Source organism: Cinclus cinclus, chromosome 19 (genome assembly GCF_963662255.1).
Source record: "Cinclus cinclus chromosome 19, bCinCin1.1, whole genome shotgun sequence".
NCBI classification, from domain to species: domain Eukaryota; kingdom Metazoa; phylum Chordata; class Aves; order Passeriformes; family Cinclidae; genus Cinclus; species Cinclus cinclus.
The window spans coordinates 1,511,324-1,539,153 of record NC_085064.1 but is presented as its reverse complement, the minus strand read 5'-3'; the positions used below and the strand labels follow the sequence as shown (position 1 = coordinate 1,539,153).

General features: G+C 41.8%; 1 protein-coding gene across 8 annotated transcripts in view; it reads right to left on the bottom strand.

Annotated features, from left to right (window-relative positions):
• The window catches only part of DENND1A (DENN domain containing 1A), a 152,478-nt gene that overhangs the window by 26,394 nt on the left and 98,254 nt on the right, over nt 1–27,830 (bottom strand). For 7 of the 8 annotated variants that reach the window (XM_062505519.1, XM_062505520.1, XM_062505521.1 and 4 more), the window contains 5 exons: nt 8,046–8,147; nt 7,440–7,527; nt 6,875–6,915; nt 5,893–5,964; nt 4,773–4,829 (listed from right to left, as the gene is read on the bottom strand). In XM_062505519.1, coding sequence (XP_062361503.1) covers nt 4,773–4,829; nt 5,893–5,964; nt 6,875–6,915; nt 7,440–7,527; nt 8,046–8,147 — 360 coding nt within the window. The remainder of the gene's footprint in view (nt 1–4,772; nt 4,830–5,892; nt 5,965–6,874; nt 6,916–7,439; nt 7,528–8,045; nt 8,148–27,830) is intronic. The other variant, XM_062505524.1, reaches the window with a different exon arrangement.

Sequence of the window (27,830 nt, the reverse complement as noted above, 5' to 3'; positions counted from 1 at the left end):
AGTACAGAAAAGAAAACATTATTAGAATCAAACATTTCATCCATCAGAGCTTGTATACAACCCCTCTCTCCTCCCAGTACCAGCAGTGCAAACAGGACATTCAGTAAAATGACTTGAACACGCAAAAGCCAGGAAGGGCATGTGGAGGAAAAAAAACACAGCTCAGATTTTCTATTTTAGTAATGAATTCAATAGAAGCCAAGGGACAGGGCACTCTGCTTATTGTAAACCTAAATGGACACAGTAATTCCATTAACGTACTGCACAGAATTATCCATAGCACAACAATTACTGGTGGAAGTGGCAAGGAGAGATGGAACTCAGAGCTTAGTTAGCTTTGCATTTCATCTTGGAATCTGTGTGCACTGAATGTGCCTCCAGGAGAGGGTACAACACCAAGGGCTGTCTGGCAGAGCACTTTTTCTTTGCTTTGACGTTAGTTCTCATCTCCACAAGTGAAGTGACCCACCAGCCCAGGTGAGAGGACTCAGCAAGGGCAGGCATAGGGTGTGTAACACAGGTTTAGAACAAGACAAAGGGCTGCAGACACCAGGAATCAGAGAAGGAGCAAAGAGTTTGAAAGTGAGTTGAGAAACAGTCTGTAACGCAGTGGGCCCCAAACCTTACATCTCTGCAACAATGCCAAGGAAATAATGCTGGGTAAATATGGAGACAAGGCTGCACAGGCTGCAGCTCTGCAAGGCTGACCTGAGGGTGGCTGCTGCCACCGGCAGGGCTTTGATTCCTGACCTCTGACACGGCCGCGAGCCCCAGCTCGCTCAGGTACAATAATGAGCCGTGTAAGCTGATGGCCAATTAGAAATGGTTCCTTTGGACACACACTGACCTAATGTGTTTAGGTCAAATGAAACAAAAAGCTGGATGGACTTTCTAAGGGGCTTTGTCTGCTCCACAGAGAAGCTGAGACCCCTCTTTAGATCCAGCTGGTAGAGCAGTGGTTCCCCAGTACGGTGCAAGGATCACGGGGCATTAACAACTTGTTAAGGTCAAACTAGAGAGAAAAACTTTTTCTTCCCTCCCGCCCTTCAGCTGCACAATGCCACCTTGTCTTGAAAAGGTACAACAAAGTGCTCCGAATTAGTACCAAAGAGCCCCAAAACAAGGCATTGACAAGAAACCCGAGTGTCTGTCAAACTCCTACTGCAGCTCCAGCCAGCACCGACCCCCAAGGGATCCCCTCGGCTCTGGACTCACACAGCCTATGGCAGCACCACCGCCTGCAGTGACACTAAACACAAACCCCATTTCCATATTTCTGTGGGGTGGAGCCACACGGAAGGCGCCTGGAGCTGCCATAGCTCCAGCACCCCCAGGGCCAGCCCAGCTGAGCAGGGGCTGCTCCCGGGCCTGCCTGGGGCTGTGCCTCCACCCAGGGCAGCACACCGCCAGTGGAGGCAAGGAAAGCAAAGCACCTTCCCAGGCAAACCCCCAAAAACCTGAAAAAGGACACAACAGTTTGGACATGAGGGGAATGGGAGGAGATAAAAGATAGAGAGATTAAGCCATTAAGCAAAATCCCCTCAGACGTGTAATGATCACTGCAAATCCTTGAGCTTTTACTGCTATAGATTGCCTCTACTTCTCTGATGATATAATTGCATATAAAAGATAACATGCTCCTAAAGCCTACTTCCACTGTGTTTGATGCACAGACTTCCAATGAAACCATAATACATTTTTAAAAAACTGCTTAATATAAGAATTAAATTATTGGATTCCTTTCTATTTTTTCAACATCCCCAGAAGGCAAACACATCATCAATACAGCTTCACTCATCAAAGCAAAATCTGCTTCACAAAAGTTTGTTTTCTATCTTCAATGAAAACACATTTGAGTTAAAGAAACAGTGAAATCTGACCTTGAATTTTGTAATGGACTGCAAACACTGACTAGAGAGGAGCAAAACACATTCTGAATGTCTTGAGCTACTGTGCAGGTTGTGCTATAATGCTCTAAATGAGTTGTTTCTAGAATACCAGGCATTAACTAGAGCCACCCAAGGCTCTAGTAACTAAAATAATGTTGAATATATTAATGCCAAGTGCCCAACCATTTATATAAATTGTCTTAGCCAGAGCTTTCAGTAAGTTCCATTCTCCTGACTGAAAGTTGAGGATGGTACCATTCATATTCCTCCTTCTTCCTAATTCTATGCAGTTAGGCTTCAAATGAGCCACTAACTGAGGGACTTGACCACCACAGTCCGTTTGTGAGATGGAAAAAGGCAGCCTTTGCAAAAAAAAAAAAAAAAAAAAAAAAGGAAATGAAAAAGAAAAATGAGGAAAAAAAGAAAAGAAAAACTGTATCAGATATAAAATAAAGCTACCAGGCTGTATCTATTAACAATTATTTGCTCTCACTCATAAGAATCCTCTGGAAACTATTTCTGTTGCTTTGAAATACTGCACCACAAATGAACAAGGGATGGAAATAGAGCACCATTCAATCTCCACTATCATATTAAAGCAGGACCTTACACACACCACAGTGACCTCTCAACAGGTCAATCCTGCATTTCTCATTTGCAATTCAAACCCAAGACTGGAGCAGACCAAGGGCAAAATGGGCTCTTGATTATATTTAAGAGGTCACCATTGCTATGCAGAGTTGGAGGAAGCAGAACCTCCAGCTTTATTGCATTTTTAAATTCTATCTTGTACAGAAGCTGCTCAGATTTGGCAGCAAAAACTGGAAAAGAGATGTTTATATTTGACTTTTCCTTACTAGGGGCCTGCATACTTTCTATATTAATAATGGAAAATAGCATGTTAAAATGCAGTGGATAGTAAGTTCAGTTTAAAAATAACCATAGGTTACTCTTAGAAGATGAAAGACTAGCATCCCAAATTTGGCAAAAAGCACTTAATGGTACCAGAATGTCAGACAGTTAACACTCACACATACTAGTGAGGAAACACAGGATAAATACAAAGCTCTTACATAAAAACCCGGGAGGATGCATTAATAGACTGGTGCATAACAGATCCATAATGGAGCAACACAGACATTTAGATTAAAAATGAGGGTGACCAAAACAATGTTTGTTATTTTTATCACTTTTAACAGAGCAATCCCTAATTTTAGTAACCTTCCTACCTGCATTGACACGGAGAAGAGAATGGGATAGAAATGGAGAGAATAATAAAGGAAGGAGAGGTAGAGCAGTGTGTGTCAACTACTCACAGCTACCTTTGAAGCTCTTGTGAAAGCCTATGTTGAACAATCATGTTTAAGAATCTCACTTACAGATACACCACAGAAGGAAGGTAAAACAAAATTGGGCCATTTAGCTGTAAATGTTATGTGTGTTTTTTAAAGAGATGCTTGCTGCTTGACAGACCAGGAAAACAATAATAATAATAAAACAAAGCAATGACTGAATGAGGCTTTTCTCAGCCTTGTATACAAAATGTCACACAACAGCACATATTTCTATTAGCATTTAAAATGCAGGAAAAAATCTGGTCACGTTACACAGCTCCAACTGCTTTAGAAACACATGAGAAGGCCAAAGATTTTATTGTTTAGGGAGGTTATGTCCAGAAGTGAAACACATGGAATGACAAAGAAATCCATGTACAGGAAAACTGCTTCATGTTTCTATTGTTTTCAAATTATACCTACAGTGGTCATATATAATGTAGAGTAATAAAATAGAATAACATAGAAGGATCCGAAGCAACTTGATGCTCCCTGAGATTCTGCAGCAGTGTCTGCAGTGCTCAGAGAGGGAGCAGCAGTTGGAATGCACACAGGCAATTCCTCGCCTGGCAGCCCAGCCACACAGAAACCTCTTTGGAGGAACAGCCTGGTGACAGGCTCAGGTGCATTTCTGTCTGCCCACCAGCCATTTGTAGCCCTAACTTGAGAGGATGGTCTAGAAATTTAGAGAAGAAATCTACAGAGAGAGCACAGATTTAAAAAAAACCACGCAAACTCCTATGCAACAAATTGAATACAAATTTCTGAATGAGAACTTCAGCTCTCCCAGCAGGTCAGCTGCCTGGCTTTCTCCATGGCTCTGAGAGCTCTGATGCACAGAAAAAAGGGAATATCTGCAATAAGCCAGGGCAGTTAGCCCTCTGCTCATGAGGTGTGTGCCAGTGTGCCAGCACCTGTGGTTTAAAGGAGTGGTGGGGATTGGACAACACATCCCTCAGACACCGCGGAGCAGTTGGGAATTGTGTTGTTTATGAACACACACACAGATCTGGGAAACAACAAACAGTTTGAGTATTTTTTCCTGCAATAATTCCAACTGGCAATGGACACCAACTCTAATATTCCTTCCTGTCTGAACTTTGCAGCAGACATTCAAAAAATGCAGAAATCTCCTTTGTAATGGCAGAGAACCATGAAGCTATTTTTCCTGACTGATTACTGCAAAAATAACAATAATTTGCCATTTGCAAGAAGTTCACTGCCAGAACTGTAGGGAAGTGCTCCCAGTCCACGTGCAGTCCCCTCACACACTGCCCCAGCACAAAGGACAGGAGCAGGACCACTCCAAGCAGAACACTCAGTTTTCTGGCTTTTGTGGGTTTAAGTCAGAGCTTTCATGTATTTCAAGACAATTTTTTTTTTGTCTGTGAATATTTATAAGTGTGAAAAATCCAGGACAGCTGGTAATGCATTTTGAAGTGTGCTAACAACACTGTATCAAACAGCTTCCTATTGATCACATCATGCTTTCAGTGGCTAAGGATTTCAGACGTGATGCTTATACATTTTGAATAAGAACTTCAAGTACCTTTTGCTTCAAGCGGTTTTTCACTTCTTTTATTCCCATTTTTGCATGATCTTTTGCCTGCATGAAAAATTAATTTCAGTTAAAATTCCCTTCTATTTCCAGCAGTGACTAAGTTTGTTTTCAGTTAATAAAAATGGCAATAAAAAATGTAACAGGATACTGAAAACACATTAAAACAAAAAGAAAGCTAAAAAGACCCCAAATAAACAAGAAACACCACTCCATCTTTGTTGTAAAAATTTGTTTTTCCTGTTTTGAAGCCACAGACATCTTTCTTCTTTTTGCATTCCACAGCCTCAGTGCTCCCCAGTATGTATTTATCTTTGCTATAAACTTCTGCTCTTCCACGCTGGCAGTGAGCCTGCAAGCTCTCATTGCAGTGCTCTGGATGCCAGCTCCATTTAGTAAAGACAATCTCATCCTACTCCTCTCTCTCAGGCTGAAGGAAGGCAGGAAAAATCCAAAGTTTGAATGGTTATCTCAGTGCTTTTTTAGCATTATTTCCCAAAACTGAGCATATAAGAAATCCTCATTTGTTTCTGTGCTGTTTGATCTGGCAGAGTGGAGCTGGCAGCCACACACGATAGCACAGCAACACACCAGCTGTTTGTTAACAGCACTGAAAACACTTCCATTTAAAGAATAACTCAGTGAGTTGGGCTCTAAATAAGCAGGTATAAGAAATCTCTAGGGAAAATTAATTGACATTTAGAAAAGATGGAAACAATTTGGAAAATGAGAGGATTCTCTTCTTTCGATGAAGCTGCAAGCAGGGAAAGCTGAGGTAACAATGATTTCCAACAGAGCAATGATGAGATGGTAGAGCTGCCTAGCAGAGCACACAGGCACTATTTCCCAGAAAGAGTTCTGTGTAATAAATGGAATTTATCATCTGTACTTTCAAAAGAAATCACAAGTTACCATTGTCCTTTGCATTTCAATTGAGTTTAAATTTCAAAACGACTTTTTCATTTAAATTTGAAATTTGAATGAATGTATATTTTGAGTAATTTTGTGAGTCCAAGAAAAATGGATGTAAGTCTTGAGTCTCATTTGAAAGGTTAAAACAGACTTGTAATTAGACTCTTATCTCAGTAGTAAACCAGTACTCCATACTTACAAACTTATAGACAGTCTTCATGGCAGGGTTAGCCTTGGTCTTTACTGTGTTTAAAATGGCTCCACTTCCTTTCTGTAATTACAGTAACAAGGGAAGAAATGTTATCAAAGCTCTTTAAAGCAAACAGCAATCTAAAATGCACCATTCTTAAGTTAAAATAACAGAGCATTAACTATCCTTATTAGCAGAGCTGAGTATGAAAAGGTCAGATTTAAAGAAAAAGATCCAAGGAAAACCACACTGAATGTGGCTCTGGTTTTGCCCAGTTCTGTTTAATACAGCACTTGTCCAAGGGACAATATGGGTGCCTCCCAAGAGCCCTTGTCTTACATGTCTCACAAACTGTGTCTGTGCTTCCACTCACCTCAGGGGTGTCCTGTACCTTCCACTGAAATCCTAACCAAGTTTAAGACACAAGTATCCCGAGCAACACTCAGTGTCTGAGCCAGAGACCCCACCTCAGGACAGTTCAATCTGAAGAGGTGAGCTCTGTTTTCACTTTGCTCTTGTCCTTTCCCTCATCCCATAGTCCTGTTTATCCCACACGTGGTGCCTTTTTAAGGCACAAGTAGTTGATAAAGGGATAAACTATGGGAAAATGAAATCTAGCTCCAGTCACAAACATTAATTCTACAACAGCTGAATTTCATGTGATGAATATAATGAAAGTGATGAGCCAGTGCTACATCCACTGCAATGATCTGTTCATCTGGTAGGTGTTTTACACCCCTGCCACACCCCACTGACTATTGCTGCACAGCACCTTACTGAGAAACACAGGAGAAGGGCAAAATCCAAGGATTAAACCCTGGCTAATATTGTATTTCCTATTTTCAGCGCAGAATTACATTTCCAGAGATTAAATTTGATTATATGCAATCAGATGTAAATAGCTTTAAGATTTACTGTGTCTGTCACTACATGAAAATCTTCAACGGGCCAACCCCAGTTCAGGGTGTCTGGCAGGATCTCGTGTGCTTACCCTCACTGTGGACAGCCACTGGTGGTACAGTTTGTCGCTACCTACAGAGAACCAAACACACAAACAAACAAATTGTAACCCTCTGCTGAATAGAAAACAGGCTCAAAATGTGAAGTGTTGGCACTTAGTGGTCCTGGAGCACGGACAGAACGGGACAGCCAGCCTTTTCATTCAGGAGAAAACATAACACTGATGAGAGATTTACACTTTCCTGTTTTCTCTGTGTTGTCTCAGACATTTGAGAACACCAATGTTTTTAAGTTCACTAAAAGAAATCTGAGGTGGTTCCAGGTAAAGCTAAGATTTTTCCTCCAATGCAAGAACTCTTTCAGTTGTACTTTGTTTTTTTACTGAGGTTTTTTAAGACTGAACAGGCATTATTCAGACTACAATACATTACTCAAAGTTCCTGTCAGAGGAAAGAACAAAATCTTAAGGCATTTCAGGCTGCCACTAAGCCTCAGTTATTTAGCTAGAAGCAGTGACCAATTACATCGTGATAACCCACAAATGGTAACCCATAAACCAACAAAAGTGTCTTAAATTCCCTGAAAATATTTCTTACCTGCATATTCTCCCATATTTATCTCCTCTTCAAACACGTCACTGAAGCCCTCCCCAGAGTTCAGCAGATCCAGACGCCCATCAATGAACTGCATCAGCATTAAAAGACAGAAACACATCAACCATCCCATTTTTCATCTTTCCAGAAATACTTTATCCTTCATTAGCTGGAATGACCTCTGTGTTTGCATTGGGTAGAGTCTCAGAATGAAAATACCACCCCAACTGGCACAATGCTGACCACTGCCCAAAGGTGTGTGGCTCTGCTAAAAACCAGCATTCATGTTTGGCTACACATCCATGTTTTCAGCTGCTCTAAAGCAGTAGTTCTATGTTCAACAGTAATATGCTTCCTGGACAAAGTTTGCAGGAGATATCTTGGGTCCTGGTGTGCCAAGATAAGAAAAACCCTTGATCTCGGAGACCATTAGTGGGAAAACCCATCCACCTCTCAATACACAGAAAGCCTCAGCACCTGAGTGTGAGAGAAGCCAGCAAGCAGGAATTGAGGTGCTGCACTACAGGATCAAGGGATACAGAACAGCCCCCCAGAGCCCAGGTGAGTTGTCCCAGAATGTGCTTCCCCACGGATGACTGGAGGCAGTACCTGCTTGAAGAGCTGGAGCTGGATGGCGTTCTGCAGGAACTGCCTCATCACAGACGAGCGGTGCGACACGAACGCTTCCTCACAGAAAGTGATGGGCTCACCCTGGGGAATCAGAGCATTAAACACTCAAACAGCCCTGACTGAGTCCCTCCGAATCCACTGCCTGCACCTGACCTCCCTCCCTTCCAAAGTAAACAGGTAAGGACCATAGGCCTTACCTAGCACTCAGTACACTGTACTTTATTTGCAGGTCCCAACCACAGGATGGAAAAACAGGCTGGAAAACTGCAGATCAAAAAAGCCCAGAGTGGCTTTACACACATTTTGCTAAAGCTGACGAACTTTCGATCATTCAAACATTCAAAAAACTAGTATTATTTACTGTCTCCAAAATATGACACATGGTTGTGTGAATCCTGTATATTCTGCTTATCTGCCTCATCAGAGCCAGCACAAGCAGGCCAGGAATGTCCACTCTATTCTCTCCACAGCTTTGAAAAACTCATATTGGAGGAGTGGAATTTCCCCTTTTCACAATCTTGTTAGCAAAAGACAGAAGTTTTTTTGCAACTCCTGATTTAATCTGATTTTAATGAGTTATGGTAATGCTGAAGTCTGCTGTGTATCTGCCATAAAGGTACCAATTCCTTCCACACTTCTACAGATACACACCATAGCAAGAAAATACATTTACTGAATTAAAAACAACTAATAAAGAAGGACTAAATTATACTGATGTGCAATTATTATGGATGCTTATACTAAAATATATTTGGACTCTTCATCTGTTGAGTATTCAAAATTAACATTAGATAACAGAAAGTCTTAAAGCACCCCCTTTAAAAGGATGATATAATTCTATTTCTGAAAGCTTTAAATTGGTAATCTCATTTACCACTGGCTGTGTAAAATCAAGAAAACAGGGCTGCAAAAAAGACTGAGGACAAAGATCAATTGCAAGTGTCTGTTAAAGCACAGGATGGGTCTCCTTACAGAGGGAAGAAGTCACTTTCTAGGGGAGTTTCTGTCACCCCTTGCTCGAGCCAGTGAACTTCCATGGATTTGGAAAAAGAAAAGCAGGTTTCTCAAGTGATAGTTACAGTTTTGGGGTAATTTATTTTAAAAATAATAACCTGTTTTGATTTAGTCTTTTTACAGGGAAAGCCAAAATCACTACATAATTTCCAGGCAAGAAGTGTGAGTGTGAAAAAACACTTTTTTCTTCTTTGCTGTGGCTTTGCTCTCATCAGAATAAATGGTATAAAGGCTGGTGTGTGTGTGTGTATGTAAGACACTTGTGCCAGCCTCCAGGACACACATGACAAAGGTTCTGACTCCAAAGCCAAGGTGTGCACTGTCTGGAAGGTTTTACTGCATTTAAATGACTAACAGCTGCCATCTACTTGACCAGTATGAAAAAGGCTTTCCCATTAACTTCAGATACTGGAACATAACAAAGGATCCCTGAAAAACATTTTTTTCCATGTCAGAGAAATCGGAGTGAAAAGAGCTAGGAGGAATGGGTAAAGAGAAGTGCAGGTGAGTTCACCAGCACAGACATTCACCCAAGAAAGGTTTGGCTTTTGTTTAATCCTCATTTAAAAACCCCTTCAGAGGAAACAAGCAGCCCTTCCTACCACCTACAAGAATGCAGAATTTCCCCCTGGCCAGAGCAGAGCATGGACACCGTGGGATGAGCTCAGCCTGCCCAGGGGAGGCGGCGGTGCCCTGGTGCACCTCCAGCCGCTCCTCCCGCGCCCCCAGCAACGCACACCCTGCAGCTGGGGCACCAGCAGTGGCAGCACACTTCCTTCCCAAAGTACTAATGACTGAGTTTGTTCATTAGCTTTATGAGACCCTTTGACTTCTTAAGAGACAATTCAGGCTCAACGGGTGCTGGATGACAGAAAAAACTTTAATCACCGAGGTCAAGCGTGAGCTTTGCAGCTCAGAATGCATTAGTGCTTTCCACCCTCGCTGACCTCCCCGAGGTGCACACACCGTTCCACCCCCAGCCACAGTTTCAGGATAAAAAAGACAAGCTGGACAATAAGACCATTTTCCTGACAGGTCTGGTTAACTGTAAATTATAAAACTAATCAGCTCTGCTTTTACTGACAAATGACATTATACACACGGGGACACCCGCGGAACCACAGATATGGTGTGAAATGAATGGTCTTGTTTGCACATGAAACAGTTACAACAACTTGTCCTGAAAAACTCATCAACTCCTAAACTTGTTGCTTCCAACAATTAAAATTTAGGCCTTGATCCATCAACACCTTAAATATCCATTAAACCCCTTTCCAACTGTCAGTGCCTAAGAGAGGCTAAAACACTGCACTGCAAAGGCTCTAAATGTGTGCACGATATGACTCAGTGAGGAATCTGATTTATCTGTAATGTTACAGACAACTCATATCTAGTTCAAGATTGGATCACAGAAAAAACGTACACATTTAATCTGCAATCTTAACACAAAAGAAAAAACTTTAAAATATAAGATTAAGATTTAAGATTCCCAGATGCACTGAAAAATAGGTGTCTTTTCTTTATGTCTTTGCAAATCTCCCTTTACATAACTATTTTATATTCATCCAGCATAATGAAGTTCATCAGGGCAGTGCTGCATCTCATGACCCCTGAAAAAGCTGAAAAGTTTCAGCCCACATCTGATCTGCTGCCAGACCCATTTTTAAATTGGAATTCTGTTACATTCTAAAATAATGCTTAAAACTACTAAAGACAGCAACTGGAAAGGAAAAGGACTCCAGGGCTTATTTCAGACTGTTCTAGAGTTTCAGGAAACCAACTGTTTTGTTTTAAGAAGCCATAATACAAATTAAAAGATACATCTCAATTTTGTTTAGTTACACTGTAAAAATTTTCACCATGATCCCTCATGTTTTAAGGAAATCACTTCTCCTCAGCTCACTGGTTATGGCAGGAACTTTCAGAGTGAGTATGAAGGACTAAAATATATGGGACAGAAGACAGCTCAGTCAAAAGAAGGACATGGAGGAAGAGACAGAGGCACGAAGGATGCTTCTGGAAAGACACAGGAGCTCAGAGAAGCCATGGAAATCCAACTACTCCCACTGCTGCAGGAGTGTGCACCTGGATAACAGTGCTTTGAAGGCAGCACGTGAGTGCTTGACAGAAGAAGGTAATAAAGACAAGGGTCAAAGGCAGGGGTCAAACTAGGTCAACAGTGAGAACCCTCACACAAGCAAAGATTTCACAGATTCTAAGAGGAGGGGAAAAAACCAACCAGAAGATCACCAAGCCCAAGAAGCCAAAGCTGAAGACTGTTCAGACAGCTCTCAAAGTTGTGCCATGGAAGGCAGGTGTGCTGTGTGTGCATGAGCATGGGCAGCAGGTGGTGCAGGTGATGTGCTCTGTACAGGTGATGTGCTCTATACAGGTGATGAGCCCTGTGCCATGCCCTCACAGTGTGTGGGTGCTGCGGCACAGCCTCAGTACCCAAGAGCAGCCCCAGAGCTGACACAGGGGGGCTAAAGGCACACCACGAGATGCCCACGTGACAGCAGACAGGCTGCAAGCCCGGTGCCACTGCAGCACCCCCCGTACACAGCAATCCAAGCCAGCCATGTATCACCCGTTCATTATCGCCTGATGTTGCAAATAACCACATCCTGTACTAACGATGGTTATGCTGCAAATGGCAAAGTAAAGCCAGTAGGGACATTCTAGGACTCATCAGCCTTAATTCCATCCAGAATGATAAAGTGAGACAGGACAATGATCTGGCTATATATGTGTCTATGTCAGGTACAGCAGCTACCAAAGGCAAGACACTGCTCTGCAGACCTTTCCAGAACTGTGATTGCAATGTCAGGGAAAGATTAGCTCATCACAGCTGAAGAAGGATCATCAGCGAGCCAGCGGGATTCCATAAAGAAAACCTGAAATTGGTGACAGACACCTGATAGGACATGGGCTCATTCAGCTTGCAATTGCACTGACAAATAACCTCCTATAGCCAGTCCATACGTTCAGCACAAGAGAGCTCTTTGCATCCACCTCAGTCATAATGGGATCTAGAAAGCAGAGATCAAACTCTGCACCTTAAATGAATGATACCAGAGCTTTATTAGCATCTCAAGATGCAGCTCAGGAACAAAGAGATCACGTGCTCAGAGATTTGACCACATGCCTGTAAAGAAAACTCCACTCAGGCTCTGTTCAAAAGAGACTACCAGTTCTGACAAATTATTACTGCCGAGTGCAATCTTGAGAAGAGTTTTAAAGGCATGTATCACGAATACAGACTGCACTGCCCAAATACGCAGTGTCTCACGTAAGAGCTCAGCTCCAGCACCAGCCCAATTTCAGACATTTCTTCTGGTTCCTCACTACAGGATACAGCCTCTGGTAGAGACACAGCAAGAGGGCACAAAACCAGCCTCAAACAGAAGACGAAACTGCCAAAAAATGTGTAACCAGAGAAAACTTCCATGGCAGAGCAATGGTTTTGCTTCTTCTTTCAAACTCTGTTAGTTCATCAGGACACCTGATGTTTTCATGTCAGACCAAGTAAAATGGCACACACTCATACTCACAACTAATGAAAGTACTTCACTCCAATGGAGCCAGCCAGCTTTCCAAGAGTTTATTTGGCTAATTCCAGCCACTGATTTCATCACCTACAGCAGCCAGACACTTCCTATCCCTAAGAAACTGCTACAACTTCCTAGCTGAAACTTAAGCAACAAGCCTGGCACATGAAGTGCAAAGAAGCCAGCAAGAAAGCATTTAGGGCTGGGAGGAAAAAGAAAGGGAAAAAAAATCACCATTTCACAGATCAAGAATAGAGGCATGAAAATAATAAGTAACTTGTACACGGTCACAAAAGTCTCTGGCAGAGCCAGGGAAAAGAACCGAAATTTCTTTAATCCCTGCTCAGTCCCTTAAATACAAGGCTATTCTTCCTCTTCCTACTTGATATTGTGTCAATGCAGGAGTGTAGGTGTTGAAAGACTAACAAAAGGAAAGTAATAGTATGGTATTATGAGCTGAGAAACCTAATCTTTATCAGATACAGCAAATCTCTATGATGCTGCCTGCACTGGGAACTCTCTCTTTGTCCTGAATATGCTTTAAATTACTGGTATAATGTGTACTGGATATTGTTCCACTCTTATATTTATTCCACAAAAACCCCTGTGGCCTGCATGCGATTTTATCATTAGCTGGCAAGGTAATTTCAGGGCCTGGTTCTGCAATCATTCCATGAGCAATGCTCCCATTGAAGCTGGGACGTTTGGCATGCAAAGCAGCTGCCAATTCAGGGTCCCTGCAATGAAAAGGCCCTTTTCTATTTTAACTATTGTGGAATATTAGTGACAATACAGAAGAGGAGAAAAACGGCAGTGCAATTCTTTATATGAGTTATTTTATACTATGACAAAATATAAAAGTGTGCTTGGAAAAACAATCTACACAAAGTATTGCCTAGCAGATAAACCAGCAGCTATTTTTGCCTCATTTATTAAAATTCAATAGAATACAAAGTATTTTGTTAAAGTAGGGAAAAAAAGAATTTCTGTAGAAGTAACAAATCATTGGGCAAGATTTACAAATGACCAACATGCCTCAAGATCACAGATGTTAAGATTTTGCTTCCTCCTGATTTCTTAGATACATGTAAAAAGTCCAAACTCATCCCAACCAATGAGATTCTAGATAAATATGTTGAAAATATGTTTTTGTGCACAATGCAAATGACTCCTTTGTCTCAAGATCCCCAACACCATGTTCAATAAACAGCTCTTTTGAAGAGCAAGATATTTTACTGTAAGATTTAGATGCTGATATAGATGCAGAAGGAGAACAAACTGTTTTTAACTTCACTAAAGCAACATGAGAGAAGCCTTAGTCATAAAGGCTCTCTTAGCTAAGTAACAAACCCCCTGACTCTATAAATAAAATGGATGAATGGAATGAAATTATTTTGCATGGAGTTAGACACACCCAATCTCTGGCAGATGCACTGAGGTACATGATGTAAGAACATGGCCTGCAGTGCCCCCTCTCCACAGAGGAACTGGCAAAGGAAACGCTCCAGCAGAACTCACCGAGGCTGGATCTGTCCTCGTGTTATGCAACTCCATAACTTGGTGAGGAAGCCTCAGCTACTGCCATGGAAAAACACAGCCAGAAAAGACTCACCTTAGAGCAGATCCTGTCCCCTGAGAGAGGTCACCAGGGGCCCTGGATTAGGAGCACTGGGAAAAGGTTCCACTGCCTCCTGCCCGAGTCATGTACAGGTCTCTGGGGAAACTTAAGTGGTCAATGATGAAGACATCCATGCTCTCACACGCGTGTCCTCACTGTTATTTATCACTGAGGTGAGACTGTAACTCAGTCACTTTGGTCACTATGCTCTCAGAGATGCCACAGCATCCACTCCTGGGGACAGCTGGAGCCTGCCACTCCAAAGCCACTTGCATTTGCACTGCTTGTCCCAGAGCATCAGTATGTTCTATGCCTGCCAAGGCACTCCAGAGAGAGAGCTGAGCCATCAGGACACAACTGCCCAAGACACCTTCCCTCAGGGATGGAGGAGAGAAAAGGAAAGCATTTCACTTCTACAATAAATGAGAACTTTTCACTCTCCTTTTACCATTTTGTCACTTATTGTCAGAAAGAGGCACAGATTTTACCTCATGAGAAGGCACGACACAGAAAACACCACATCACTATAATCATCAAAGCAACTGCTCTTCTATCACTTCCACCAGAGCTCCTCGATCACTAAAAGACCCATCTCACAACAGGCTGAGGATCCAGACATATTAGAAAGTACCATTTTTACAGGTTAGATTTGATTTGAATTTTCCAGGCTCTCCTGTACAGCATCTCGCAGCTTGCAGCTCTCGTCTAAATTCTTTAAAAAGCAGAAACAAGAATAAAGAAAAATAAGCCACAGCTTTGAGAGCCTGTGTATGCTGGGTCTTCCAAGCAGTCAGTGCCAGACTTGTGATCTGCCTTAGTCCCCCAGTTCCACCCTGGTATGTTCAAAACCAGGAAGTGACATCCAGTGTGAGGACAAAAAGGAAGCAGGCTTTTCCTTTCTCCGTTTTCCCCACACGCTTTGCTCTGTCCATGAATTGTCGTGCACTCCTGCAAACCCACGGCTCGCACGCCAAGCGGAGCCCCGTCAGGTTGGGCCACATGGCTCCTCCCAGCTCCCATCCTATCGCAACATGGAAACCATGCAAAATTCCCAACTCCTCTGCGAGGGGGAAAACGCCATCTAATTAGAGCCCACGTGCAGGGAAGCATCTGGCTGGGAGCAGCGGTTCGGCGGCTCCCGGAGCTGCGGTGGAGACCAGGCGGGAGCGCCCGGAGCCGGCGGGCCGGGGCACGGGGCCAGCTGCACGGCTGCGTGCTCTGACAGGGAGCAGATGGGCAGGGACCGCCGCTCCGCTCCCCTCCGCGCCACGCGCCCTCAGAGATCCGCTGCAGCTCGTACAAGCCCTTCTCATCTGCCCTGAAACCTCCGGCTTCCACCAAGGAAACGGAACTGACCCTGCCAAAGCACCACCAGAAGGGTCCACGGGCAGTGCATCCATCCCATTTACGTCGTGAGGATGTGAGGCAGCAACAACTGATAAAATATGATGCAAATACTTAAAACTTACTTCGATGCTTTTTCCCCGCATTCAGTTCAAACTGCATTCTTGGAAAAATGCATGGGAATTTCTGTGATTCACATAGTGCGTGATTCCATCTTGGCTGGGGAAGTTTGATGCTGTTTTAATTATTAATAAAGCAAATATTCCCCTACACATGCAAAAGAATTGTTCATAATAATAAGAAAAGAATTGCTAATAATGATGCCTCTTATTGCGGTGACCTCACAGCTTGGAGATCCTATTTTCAAGTAATAATTTTCAGTTACATGAATACATGTTTTCCATTCCAAATGCCTTTTCTAACTCAAAGACTTCTGTTCACATTAGCTCAGCAGCCTGCTAAGAGCACCTTCAAGGGAAGCAGAGTTGACTAAAATACACCAAATCCCACCACTTTGGCTGGAAAGCCCATTCATTCACACTGGCACTGCCCATGCCTTGTGGGAGACACATCGTCTTCTACTCACTTTAGAAGATGAACTTTCCAGGAAAACATTCTTTCTTGCCCCAAACTCCCTCAGAAAGATGCCCAGCTTGTGAGTGCAGCTGCCTGCAGCCTCAGACAATCCTGCAGCCCAACACTCTCCCACGAGGCAGAGCACTCCATGGAACTGACCCAATAGCAACTCTTGCCAGTGGCACACAGAGCCTGACCGTGGCTGCTGGGAATGCTCACAGCAGGCACTGCCTGCAGGAACTCCAGGAATGCTGGCAACTGAGGAAAGAGCTCCTAACCAACCAACCAGCTCTGACTGGGGACATGGGTACAACGCTGGGACACAAATGCACGTGCAAAATGTTACAGAGCTGCCTGAGCAGCACAGCTAATAACCAATAACGTTCTAAATTTCCCAAAGTCTACACCACATATTGACCAGGAATTGCTACAGCTCAGAATCACCCTGAACACTTCATTAGCACAGTTACTGCCTGCTCCATTGATCACTACAAATGTATTTTCCCATGTTTCCATTTTAGCAGCACTAAATTACATTGCTTCAAACACAGAAGTTGCTCATTTAAAGAACAGCATTTGTCTAACCATGCTCTGAGTCCTGCTATTGCTTTATTTGACACGCAACAGCAATTTCAGCTCATTTTTTTGGGATTAAACAAAATACTCAGAAACTTTTTAAAACATTTTCATCACATACAAACCGTCTCCCCCCCAGATCACATCCAACTTAATTAAGCATTAAATTTGCAACTGCCTATGTTTCCACACCCTGTAAATACTCCAAAGGTTCAAAGCAGTTCTGCTGGCGCTAAAGGGTTAATGCTGGGTGCTGTGGTCACTGTAAATAAGCAGTTTCGGGAAGCAATATTGCCCTCAGACACACAACGCTTTGCAGGTGTGGGCAATAATTAAAGGTTTCAGCACATCTACCTGGGTGAAGTATTTTTACCTCCTATTCTGAGGAGGAAGCCCTCTCTGTGGAGAGCAGAAGAGCTCATTAATGAGGCTAATTAGGTGTAAAGGGGGTAGAGTCTGGCATCAGCTGCAGCTTATAGAAGCTAATCATTAAGCTCTGTAATCTCCACCCCAGAACAGCAGATGATCATGTTCCTAGGTGACTGATGTTGCTAAGAAAATTTCCAGCACCTGAGTACCTGACCAAATACTTTTTGGTGAGACTAAAAATTACTTAACCCTCTATGCACCAGACATCACAGTTGATATCATTCATTCACTCATAATTTTCTAACAATTAATATCCAATGAGATTCAAACATCGCATGAGGACATTAATGTGATTTATTTCAGAATTAAGAAACAGAAAAAAATCAGTGCTACCGACAGCTTCTGGAAAGGAAGGGCACAGAATAAGGGCTGACAGAGCAACGCGTAAGAATAACACAGACAGCAGCAGTAATGCTTGAAAAAGAGTGACTACATGTATCTCCTGAAGGTTTGTGAGTTCTCTGTGTAATTTCTTTGCATAGAGTACTGAGGGTAGTTACAATACCACGGGGATGAAAGCCTTGTTAATAAATATGTAAAATAAGAATTTCATTGTACTCACCTAATTTGAAATGAGGAAAGGACATAATTTCCATGGAGAGAGAATACATGGAAGTAGGGCTCAATCTGGAACTTGTTTCATAAAATGAATTGCAAAAACAGCAAACTATTGCAGCACCTCAACATGAATTCTTGAGTTCATCAAGCAGAACAGACCCTTTACTGGCAACCTGCTACTGTACCTTTTTTCTCCAACTAAGCAGCAGATTTGAATCAAAAAATTTTAAGATTCAATTTCATTTCAACAAGAAATAGAATATTTGCTATTTCCATGTCACCTGTGGACTTGGAGATGAACAGACTAAATAACATAAATTGCTGAGAAGTGCCACTGGCTCTTGTTACCATCAGGATACAGATAAGCCACAATGGTAATCTAAGAGCTCTCTGAGCATCAATAGAAAAAATATCTCCAACAATAAGTAGCACCTTGTCTTACAACAGAGATGTCATATGAATGAACTGGATGATAAAATTGCTTTGTAGTCAGCCTCCCATTATATTTAATAATTCCGCAGATATACCGTAAAGACCAAACCCCATCAGAGGTTTTACAAATGCCCTGAGATATGCCCCTTGCCCAGTAGTGAACACCCTGTGCTTCAGCTTCCCCTGCTCTAGAAGAACACACAAGGAGTTTCTGGACAGGTCCAGAAGTGCTGGTTAAGGGGGTGCCTGCACATCAAACAAATCTGAACCAAGGCTTTCCTGAGTATCTCTCCGGTTTCCCCCAACCCAATACAAGCTTCCTCAGTATCACTTGATCAACTGCTTGGCAGGATTGCCTATCCTACATAGAACACTCCTTGTTTCTTCTGTACCTTTGCTATTACAAACCCCACTTGACTGCCTGTGGTTTCTTATACTGGAAGACACTATGAGGAGTCACTCCTGATCTTCCTCCAAACTGTCAGTGAGAGCTTTCCCTACAAATAATGCCACAAAATTGACTGACATTCACAGTATCCCTGCTATTCAAATAAGCAGACTGGACATTGTGTGGGGAAAACATGCAGTGGTGTCTGTAAGCAAGAGGCAAGTGTGGCCAGCAGATGGGTAAATAGGTACAAGTGTCTGAATTAAGCAGAGGGAAGGGCAAACCAGAACTACATTGTGTTCTCATCAACAGTAACAACCTTTGTTTCCCTGAAGTGTAACTCCCCACCATGATCAGATAAGTGACAAAAGCTGGTCTGCAGACACAGCAAACTGTCCAGAGGAGTGATTCCAAGATGTGGCACTATTTCTGTGCTGCTTTCCTGTCCCTGAGACATGCTCCATTGTTCCTTAGCCATGCAGACCCTTCATTTCAGTAATTAGCTGTCAGCACAGCCCGACAGCAACTTGGTATTGTCTGCTCAAATTGTATTAATGAAATGCAATCCACTAAATGTCCTGAATGCACATCTGTAATTGTGTTACATGGAGAGGCTGGGGACAGGGGCAAACTGCAGCTTCTAAACAGGGCACTGTGATCAAGCACATTAATCTGTTATTTCTTAGGGATTTGACAAGCAATTAATACTACAGGGCTGCCTATACAGCAATAAAAACCAGTGATCCAACATCCAACAGTATAAGCTGTGCATACCATTCAAGAACACACCATCCTTAAAGGCAGAGACACAAGAGACACAAGAACTACAGGTTGCAGCACTGCACAAGCCCTTTCTGTATTTAAAGATTCGGCATCTGTATGTTGAAACCTAAATGGAGAACACTCAGTGTATACACCACACTAAGGAAAATCAAATAAACCCCAAGATCCTTATAAAACATGGAAGTTTTTGATGTTCTTGAAGAATGCAAAATTCAATTGATGAGTCCTTGTAAAGCAATCCTTGTCAGTCAAGACACTGCAGCATTTTTTGTTTCATGTTCTCCATCACCAAAGACTTTTCCAAAGAACAGGGCTTGGACAAGATAAAAAAGGAGAAACAAGAAAAACACATAATAAAGATATCCTGTGGGTATAATAATCTTTGGAAAACTTTCATGTCAGTTCTGACTGCAAAATTGCTATTAACATTTAATTAAAATTGAGCACAATAAGCTATGACAAGATAATGGCTGGGAAACATGGCTTTAGGGCAGAGTGAGGATATCTGGAACTCCGGCTGGATGCGATGCTTTATTTTTGGTTACATTTGGCAACTATTGAGATTTCTGAAACACAACGCAATTATAATGATCTACAGAAATTCACAGAAGAGAAAAGAGCAGCACTGCGTTTCAGTTACTTCAGGATCTGTAACATATGCCAAATAAATCAGAGATTTTTAGGACCTCAGTACCACCTAACCCTTCATTTCATTCATGTTCACACCCACACCAAAGAACACTCTTTTTCAACTAAAATGCCCCTGCACGCCCCTCCTAAATTTGTTACTTATCCATAAATAAAACTACTAATTTCCTCTCAGAGGCAGGAATTTTTTGAGTATCATTTACCTCCACAGTTGAAGGCAACAGTCACACAGACCTGAAGCAGAAATAGTCAAGGGTTTTGGGAATGACCCTGACTCAGAGAAATCAAATGTCCTTTACTGGAAACAGCTTCACTGCTCACCTGAAAACTCATCGGAAAAGAGCTGGACTGCAAATCCACTAAGCATGTAAAGGAGAACATGTGACTGAGTGGCATTTGGAAGAGAACACACACTCCATCCATAGCCTAAAATCCCCAGATGAGGGGGCACATGTGGATGTTCTTCAATCAAGCGCTCCTCCCTGTGCACTGCAGGCCACTGCTCCAGAACAGAACAGATTTGGAGTTTGTTAGATACATTTGGGGAAAATACTGACATACTCGTTACAGCTAAAAACGTTCCTTTAAGCATGAAGTCCCTTGGTTAGCCTCAGTTTCAGTAACAAATAATTTCCAAGCCTCCTCCCTTTGTGTAAATGCTGGTTTAGGTGCTGTTAATTCCAGGTATCCTGTGACCAAGCATAGACAGCAGAGCCAAACAGCACCATCCCTGTCCAAAATCTCCTCTGGTTTTACTGTCAGGCAGTAAAACCAGCAGCCATTCAACACCCCTCAGGTTTTAGGCAAGAAATATAGGTAAGCAACAGCTTTCCCATTCTTGACTGCTTTCAAGTAAAATATTCTCATGTGTAACAAGGTATCTTTAGATAGAAGTGCTCTCTATTTTTCATATATTCTTGAGAATATGTTGAGAACATGTAATAAATTATCGGTTGCCAAATGGGGGATGAGCTTTATCCATACAAGTACAGACAGATCCTAAGGAAAGGCAAACTAATCACACATATAATCCTCAGAAATTGCTTTCATTTCACCATTAATCCTCTCTAAGACAAAGAGTTCTGGACATACAGACTTTAACTACTGCTTGGAGAGCTTCACCTAAATAATTCTTTGGTATATTTTTCTTTTCCTTGAGCACCAGGAGTAAGCAAAGTACATATATAATCTGCAGCTTTTAAAAGCAAACTCCTGGCATCTTCATTTCCACAGTACTTCTAAGAATATTGTATTAGTTACTAGCTCTGAGTCACACTTGATGCCAAATTAATGTAATACATCAAAATAATGTAATGTTGATAACAACTTTAACACTTTAGGAGTCAACAACATATATTTATGATAGATATTTAATAGGCAGTTACATGAGCTCTACCACAAAATTTCTTATTATATAAATCACTAAGCTAAATACTGCATCAGGAATTATTCAAAAGACAACTACACTTGGACACAAGAGTAAACTTCAAGGAGTTAAAATGTCCTCAACTACAAGTCAAGTTGAAACTTATTTAATTAGGTTCTGTGTTTGAAAAAATGAAACAAATTCTTTCATTAACTAAACCAAACTCCCTTAAAGGCAACAATATGTTCCCTCTCTGTCAGGACAGAGCGCAATGAAATCTTTATTTTAATTGGGGTTAGCTAAGGGGCCATTTGGCTTCAGATGCTTTGTTTATCAGCCCTAAGCTTTACAGCTTAGCCAGGACTTGAAATATTTTACTACAGAATGATTTCATTAAAAAAAAAGTATATATATATATATACACACACATTCTTCTAAGGAGTATTTTACAGAGGTAATTTTTAATGTGCATTTTGAAATCTAGAAGTCCAAGTGCAAGGTACCTTGAAAGACCCCCCTGGTTTCCTTCAGCACCCCTGCAGCTGGATGTCCTGTGCAAAGGCCTGTCCCGGGGGCTCTGCAGCCCAGCCTCCAGCCACAGCCCCCACCAAGGCAAAAAACTCCCTCTGCAGAGGATCTTCTAAGCTTTCAGTCAGAAGCCCTGGGCCTGAAAAGCTTACAGTTGATCACTTCCATTTTAAGACAAAGCAAATGAATTCTTAGTTGGTGGATGATACCTTTTTCCTGTAATAAACTAATTTACAAATGTCAGACATCTCCAGTAATACAGTTACTGAAAATCCTACGGAAACAGCTATCAAAGGAAAGGACAGTGAACAGGAACTCTGCAAAATCACAGCCCCAGTTCACTCCAAAGTGCAGCTGAAATTTTTGAAATAATCCAGAAAAATTTCCTGTGTTATTGTGAAGATCAAGCTTAGGCTGGATTTTGAACTTATTCCTTCTTAAAACTCCAAGCATAATTGCCACAAATGAAATACATCTAATGATATTTTCATACTCTTTTCTCCTGGATCACAGAAATGTGATGAGTCAGATCTCCCTTTTTTTTCCCCCTTCAAAATGATAAATCTGATATAATTTGTAATTGTCTTCTGGAGGCCACAGGTATTATGTTGCTGACAGTTCGATACATATCACATAACACAGCATACCACATACATTATTTTACTTAAAAACTATGTCAACAGCATATTATTAATTCCAGTTTAAAATTCTGATTATATTTTAAAACCAAAATTTACTCTTTTGTTTTGTCATCAGAAACAAAAGCATTGCTACTGTCTCCAGAAGAATAAAGCTTATTTCACACTAAACATTGAGATTTGTGCTTCACCTTTATGCTACCTGAAAGAAAATACAGCAATTCTAAATTAAATGTATTATTCATATATATATTTAATTTCTTCTCTAGACAGCTTTGTGCATATCTGCTCTGTACTGTTTTCTCATGAGAACTATAATAAATGAGCTGCTTCTGCAACTTCACAGCAGGTATTTTGATTCGAGAGTAATCACAGTTTTCTTTACAATCTTTATACAATTTATGTCCTGATCATCTAACAAATAAGTAAAAGATTTAAATTGACATCAATATGTATACCTTTTTCTAGCAGTGCAAACTAATTGTATATCTCTAAATGAGAAAAATGTTTATTTAAAAAAATCTAGTGACTATACCAACTATTGAGTTCAAAGCAAAGACACCACATGTGTCTAAATAAATATCAAGGAAGTGTCAGAGGTAAATGAGGAGAGACCAGGTGAAATGTGTGTGATGTGTTAATTGTATTAAAAAAAATAATAGGGCAAGACAGAGAAGCTGAACTTCCAATTATCATAATGGTATCTACTTCACAACACATTTTCAAACTTGAAAGAGACATTTTAAACCATAGGAATTCTGAGCAGAATACCTCCAGCTGTGCTCTGCATAAATCTTGCATGCTGTACATATACAGTTTATTTAAATACCAAGTTATGACTTACAAAATGCATATTTCAGTCACAATAGAATATCTGTCACTGCCAAAGCTGCTACTGACTGAATGAAAGGCTCAGAAAACAATGAATTAAATTAGAAAAAGATAAGAAAGGACAGAATGTTTACATTTGACGTTTTACCAGATTGAAGTACTGTGTGTTTTAAAGAGCAATTTACTTATCAGCCCTCTGCAGAGTTTACGTTTTTGTGTTCCCCAAAACAGAATAAACAGGTCCTCAGTGTGGGACTAAATTTTGTCTATGCAGCGTTTTGGCCATGAGCCAGAACGTTTTTCACTAATGCCTTCCCATAGCAAAAGCAATGCTCTGTGTGAAGAGCAGCTGCCCAGCTCCCTGATGCCATGCACGAGGCAGAGCAGAAAGGGGCCTCGGTCCCCTGGGAGTTTCCCAGTGCGCACACGGGGCTCCCAGAGCCCCAGGGCAGTGTCACAATCTCCCACACTGCGCTGTCAGTCCTGGCTCACCAGCAAAGGGCTCCCTCTGCCTTCGGCCCCACCGCATGCCAGGTGACACTGCAGGAGCTCTAGCGCCCAGCTCTGCATATCCTTACAGCTAACTGGGATTCCCTGCCTTTCACCTGCCCCCTTTGGTACCACTCCCATTCATACAAAATATACACCATGAAAGCCCAGAGTGGCATGACTTCTCTATTATGTTCTAACCCGATTAAACACTTTAATTTTTATCATGATTTCATCTACTTTATCTGACACTGAAGACTACTTTACAAATCCAAATCCCAAAATCTCTTCCACCATCTTCTGTCAAGGGAAGTGATATTTTCTCTTCAGTCGTACAGCTGCTCACACTACAGAGAATGTTCACTCCTTGCCTGCCTGCCTGAAAGGTCCTTGGGGTGGGGTTTTTCATGGGTTTCTGTGTGTTGGTGGTTTTTTTTCCTAATACCAGATACAACAGCTCATTTGAAAAAACACACAGTCGCTGAGCGCCTCACACAGAAGCTGAATTCAAGGGTGATGTTATTTTCTGTTTGGTGTTTGTTTATGTGTCTTGTTCCCCCCAAGTCCCCTGCGCTTTATTAGTTCAGGAAATATCTTCAAGTTCTGCTGCACAGAGGCATTTGCACGAGGCTGTGCACTCACAATTAGAACTGAAGTATCAGGAGACAACGCAGTGAAAACACAGGCAAGAGGCAGCCTAAAACAAACAACCAAAGGCTTGAAACAAATTGAGAAGAAGCAAAACCAAGTGCATCAAATAGCACAAACCCCAGAATCAGGTGTGAGAGGCAGAGCCAAGGAAGTGAATATCCAAATCCTCTCACAGCAAAGCTGAGAGAGCACAGACTGCTGCTCCCTGCACAGCCTGCCCTGGAACGGGGAGATTGAGAGGCTTTGGAACAAAGCTCCTTTTATTTCTGCAGCACCACCACAGAAGATGCAGAGTGACCTGATCCAGGCTGACGGCTGAACACACAACTTCTATGGGGGCTGCAAAGTTACTGAGACAACACAATCTGAGAGCTCTCAGATTGCTCACAGGTTCCAAAAACTAAGAGACCACAAAACCCTAAACACCAGCATGAAGCAGGTAAACATGAATAATCTCAAAGCAGACCTGTGCACAGCAGCATTCTGACACCACACTCGAAGGAAATTCCTGTTTCTGCTATTGCTGCACAGCGAGGTGCAGAGCACCCCTCCTTTACTTTGGGCAAACTTCCTACATCCCAAACCATTCCCACGATGGATTTTAGGGGGGCTGTGCCTGCTACTTTTGCTTTCATTTGGGTTTTGCTGGAGTTTTACTTTAACATGTATGATGGACAGGGAAAGTTTGCCTGCACCCTTCCAGGCAGAAACACCATAATCAGCAGAGCGTCGTATTAACTTTCTCAAATTTTACTTTTTTATTACCTTCCCCTCAGAATCCTAGGTTCCCCCTCCCCTTAACATGGCATACAGAATTAGATAACACAGGATCTTACAACAGTTTGGAAATTACAAAACAATTCTATTTACTACATACCAGACTGCTAGAAGAGATTAAAGAAAATGTCTTTTCAGGTTCATTAACATATGTATATCTCAACAGACTTAGATGTAGAATAATAAATGACATTTTGAAGAACAGTAACTGCTTGTTAGAAAAAGAACCATTTTTAAGGTTTAAAACAGCAAAAGCAGAAATTTGTCTATAGCAACAGTAAGGCTCAGAGAGGAAACAGCAACAGAATTGAAATGAAAACAAACATCACACAGAAAACAAACAAAACTGTGTTTCCCCACTAAATCTTTTCCAGTCAGTGACTGTGAATTCAGCACTTCCCAGAGATGGTAAAACACAGCAATAGTTACAGGTGGCTTCTAAGGGAGGTTGCTGAAACCTTGGGTCTTTAAAATGTCCCAAAACACAGAATCTTCAGAGTAGGAAGAAAAAAGCCTTAAATTTCAGTTCCAGGATGTACAGAAACTCAATTTATGTCCATTTTTATCACAAAAAATCAGATTTTACACTGTCAGTGCCATTCTCATTGTCTACTCCTACCTGTCCGTAAAGTCACCAGGATGACATTTAGAAACTACTGTCATTTAGGCACCCCTAGATTGTCTCTTACAGGCAGACATTTGAGAGCCCAACCACTTGAACAAGAAAAAAGTAAAGATGGGTGAGAGAAAATTCCTATATGATGCTATACATCAGCACTGACTTTAAACAGAACACAACAAAACTTCAAGTAAAACAAAAAGTTCTATTTAACAAGATTCTGCTCACTGTTTCTCCTACAGCTTGGGGTTCGTTTTAACAGGTCTGTGCACAAGTTACAGAAGCATTAGGGATCATCCTTCTTCCTATTTTCTACAGATGGACAAACACTCCTGAAGCTCTGAACTGTGGAGACAGTTCTGGTGACAGCGAAGTATCTACTCTGCATGCAGTGTGTGCCTTTAAAATATACATGCAAGGAAAAGAAGCTAGGCAGAGGATGGCCATGGAGAGGAAGGAACTGGGATGTGGCAATTACTGGGAGTTGGAAATGACTATTTACTCTTCCTCTGAATAACTTTAAAAATAATTCACCATGGCAACAATCATACTTCATAGTAGATAAAGCACTGAATGCTACAAAGCCTTTGCAAAATGAATTATGCACCAGTACGTAGCATGCACTTGCTTTATATTGCTGCACACACATTCCAACAAAATTTCCTTTTTGAATCATCTGGCATTTGCTTTTCCACTCTGCACCAAATATCATCTACTTTTCTGACTCTGATCTTGTGAATCTGGAACTGCTTAAGGCATTTATTGTGTCTGAGCGATTCCTATAAAACATTTAATGCATTAATTATCTCCTTAAGTTGAATTGAATGTTATGTTGAAAAAGAAAAAAACTTTTTTCCTGCTATTCATAATGGTTTCTTCCCCCACCATTGCTCAAACTGAATTTTATCATGAGAAAATCCCTATCAATGTTACAATTAGGAAAATTAGTAGTCTATTTAAAATCCAAATATAAATTATCAGCCTTTGACAGGACAACCAAACTTAGGCAGTAATGTGCACATAACACACATTCCTCCACCAGTGTAGTACAGGTAAAGCAATGCAAAAACCGGAGTATATAAAATATCTGTGAGTTTCAATAAGTAGTTTCATATTAAGATCAGCAGTTCACAAATTAAAAACTATCTTCAGCAATGGAAGCACATGAAAAGCATGGAGAGAGAAAAGCACAATGACTCTGCCTCAGATTTCCTGCTTACTCTTAAGTGGATGCATCAAGGAATATTTAGGTTAAATTTAAACCAAATCAATTCAGAACAATTCAAATAACCAGAAATTGTCCAGTTTACAACTAATGGTTGCTCAGGCAAAGAAATCTGAATAAGACTGAGCAATTAACCAGGAAGACAAAGAGAATTAACTGATGCTTAACTGAAGAGATTCACTTATCCTCAGTACTTCCCACTGCATGCAAGGAGGTATGAGTGCTCATGGTGCCAGTGCCACGTGAAAGGTGTAGCTCACCGAGGAGTATTTCTAACACAGTAACAGGATGTAATCCCGTGGTTTCCTACAAGTACGAGCCCCGTCAGAAGCGCTGCAGTGCCAGAGAAAGGCACACCTCTTGTCCTCTGGGATGCCAGTGCACCCCAGCAGAGCCTGGAGAGCAGCTCCCACAGCGAGGGGGCACAAACCCCACAGGGCTGAGGCTGCAGCAGCAGCACATCCCGCTGGCTCACACCCACACGCGGCTGCTCTGGGCCGGCCCACCCGGAGCTTACCTCGACCCACAGGTGTGGGGGGTTGTTCCTCACGAACACCGGGACAGTCCGGCAGGAATGCCTGGCACCACTAGGTGTCAGCAGAAGAAAGTGCACGGCCACGGCTCCCGTCCCGAAAATCTGAGCCTCGCATCCCAACATCCCCCAACTGCTCAGTCCTACCATGCACCTTTACACACACCTCGTATTCACACAGATTGTTCTGCTAA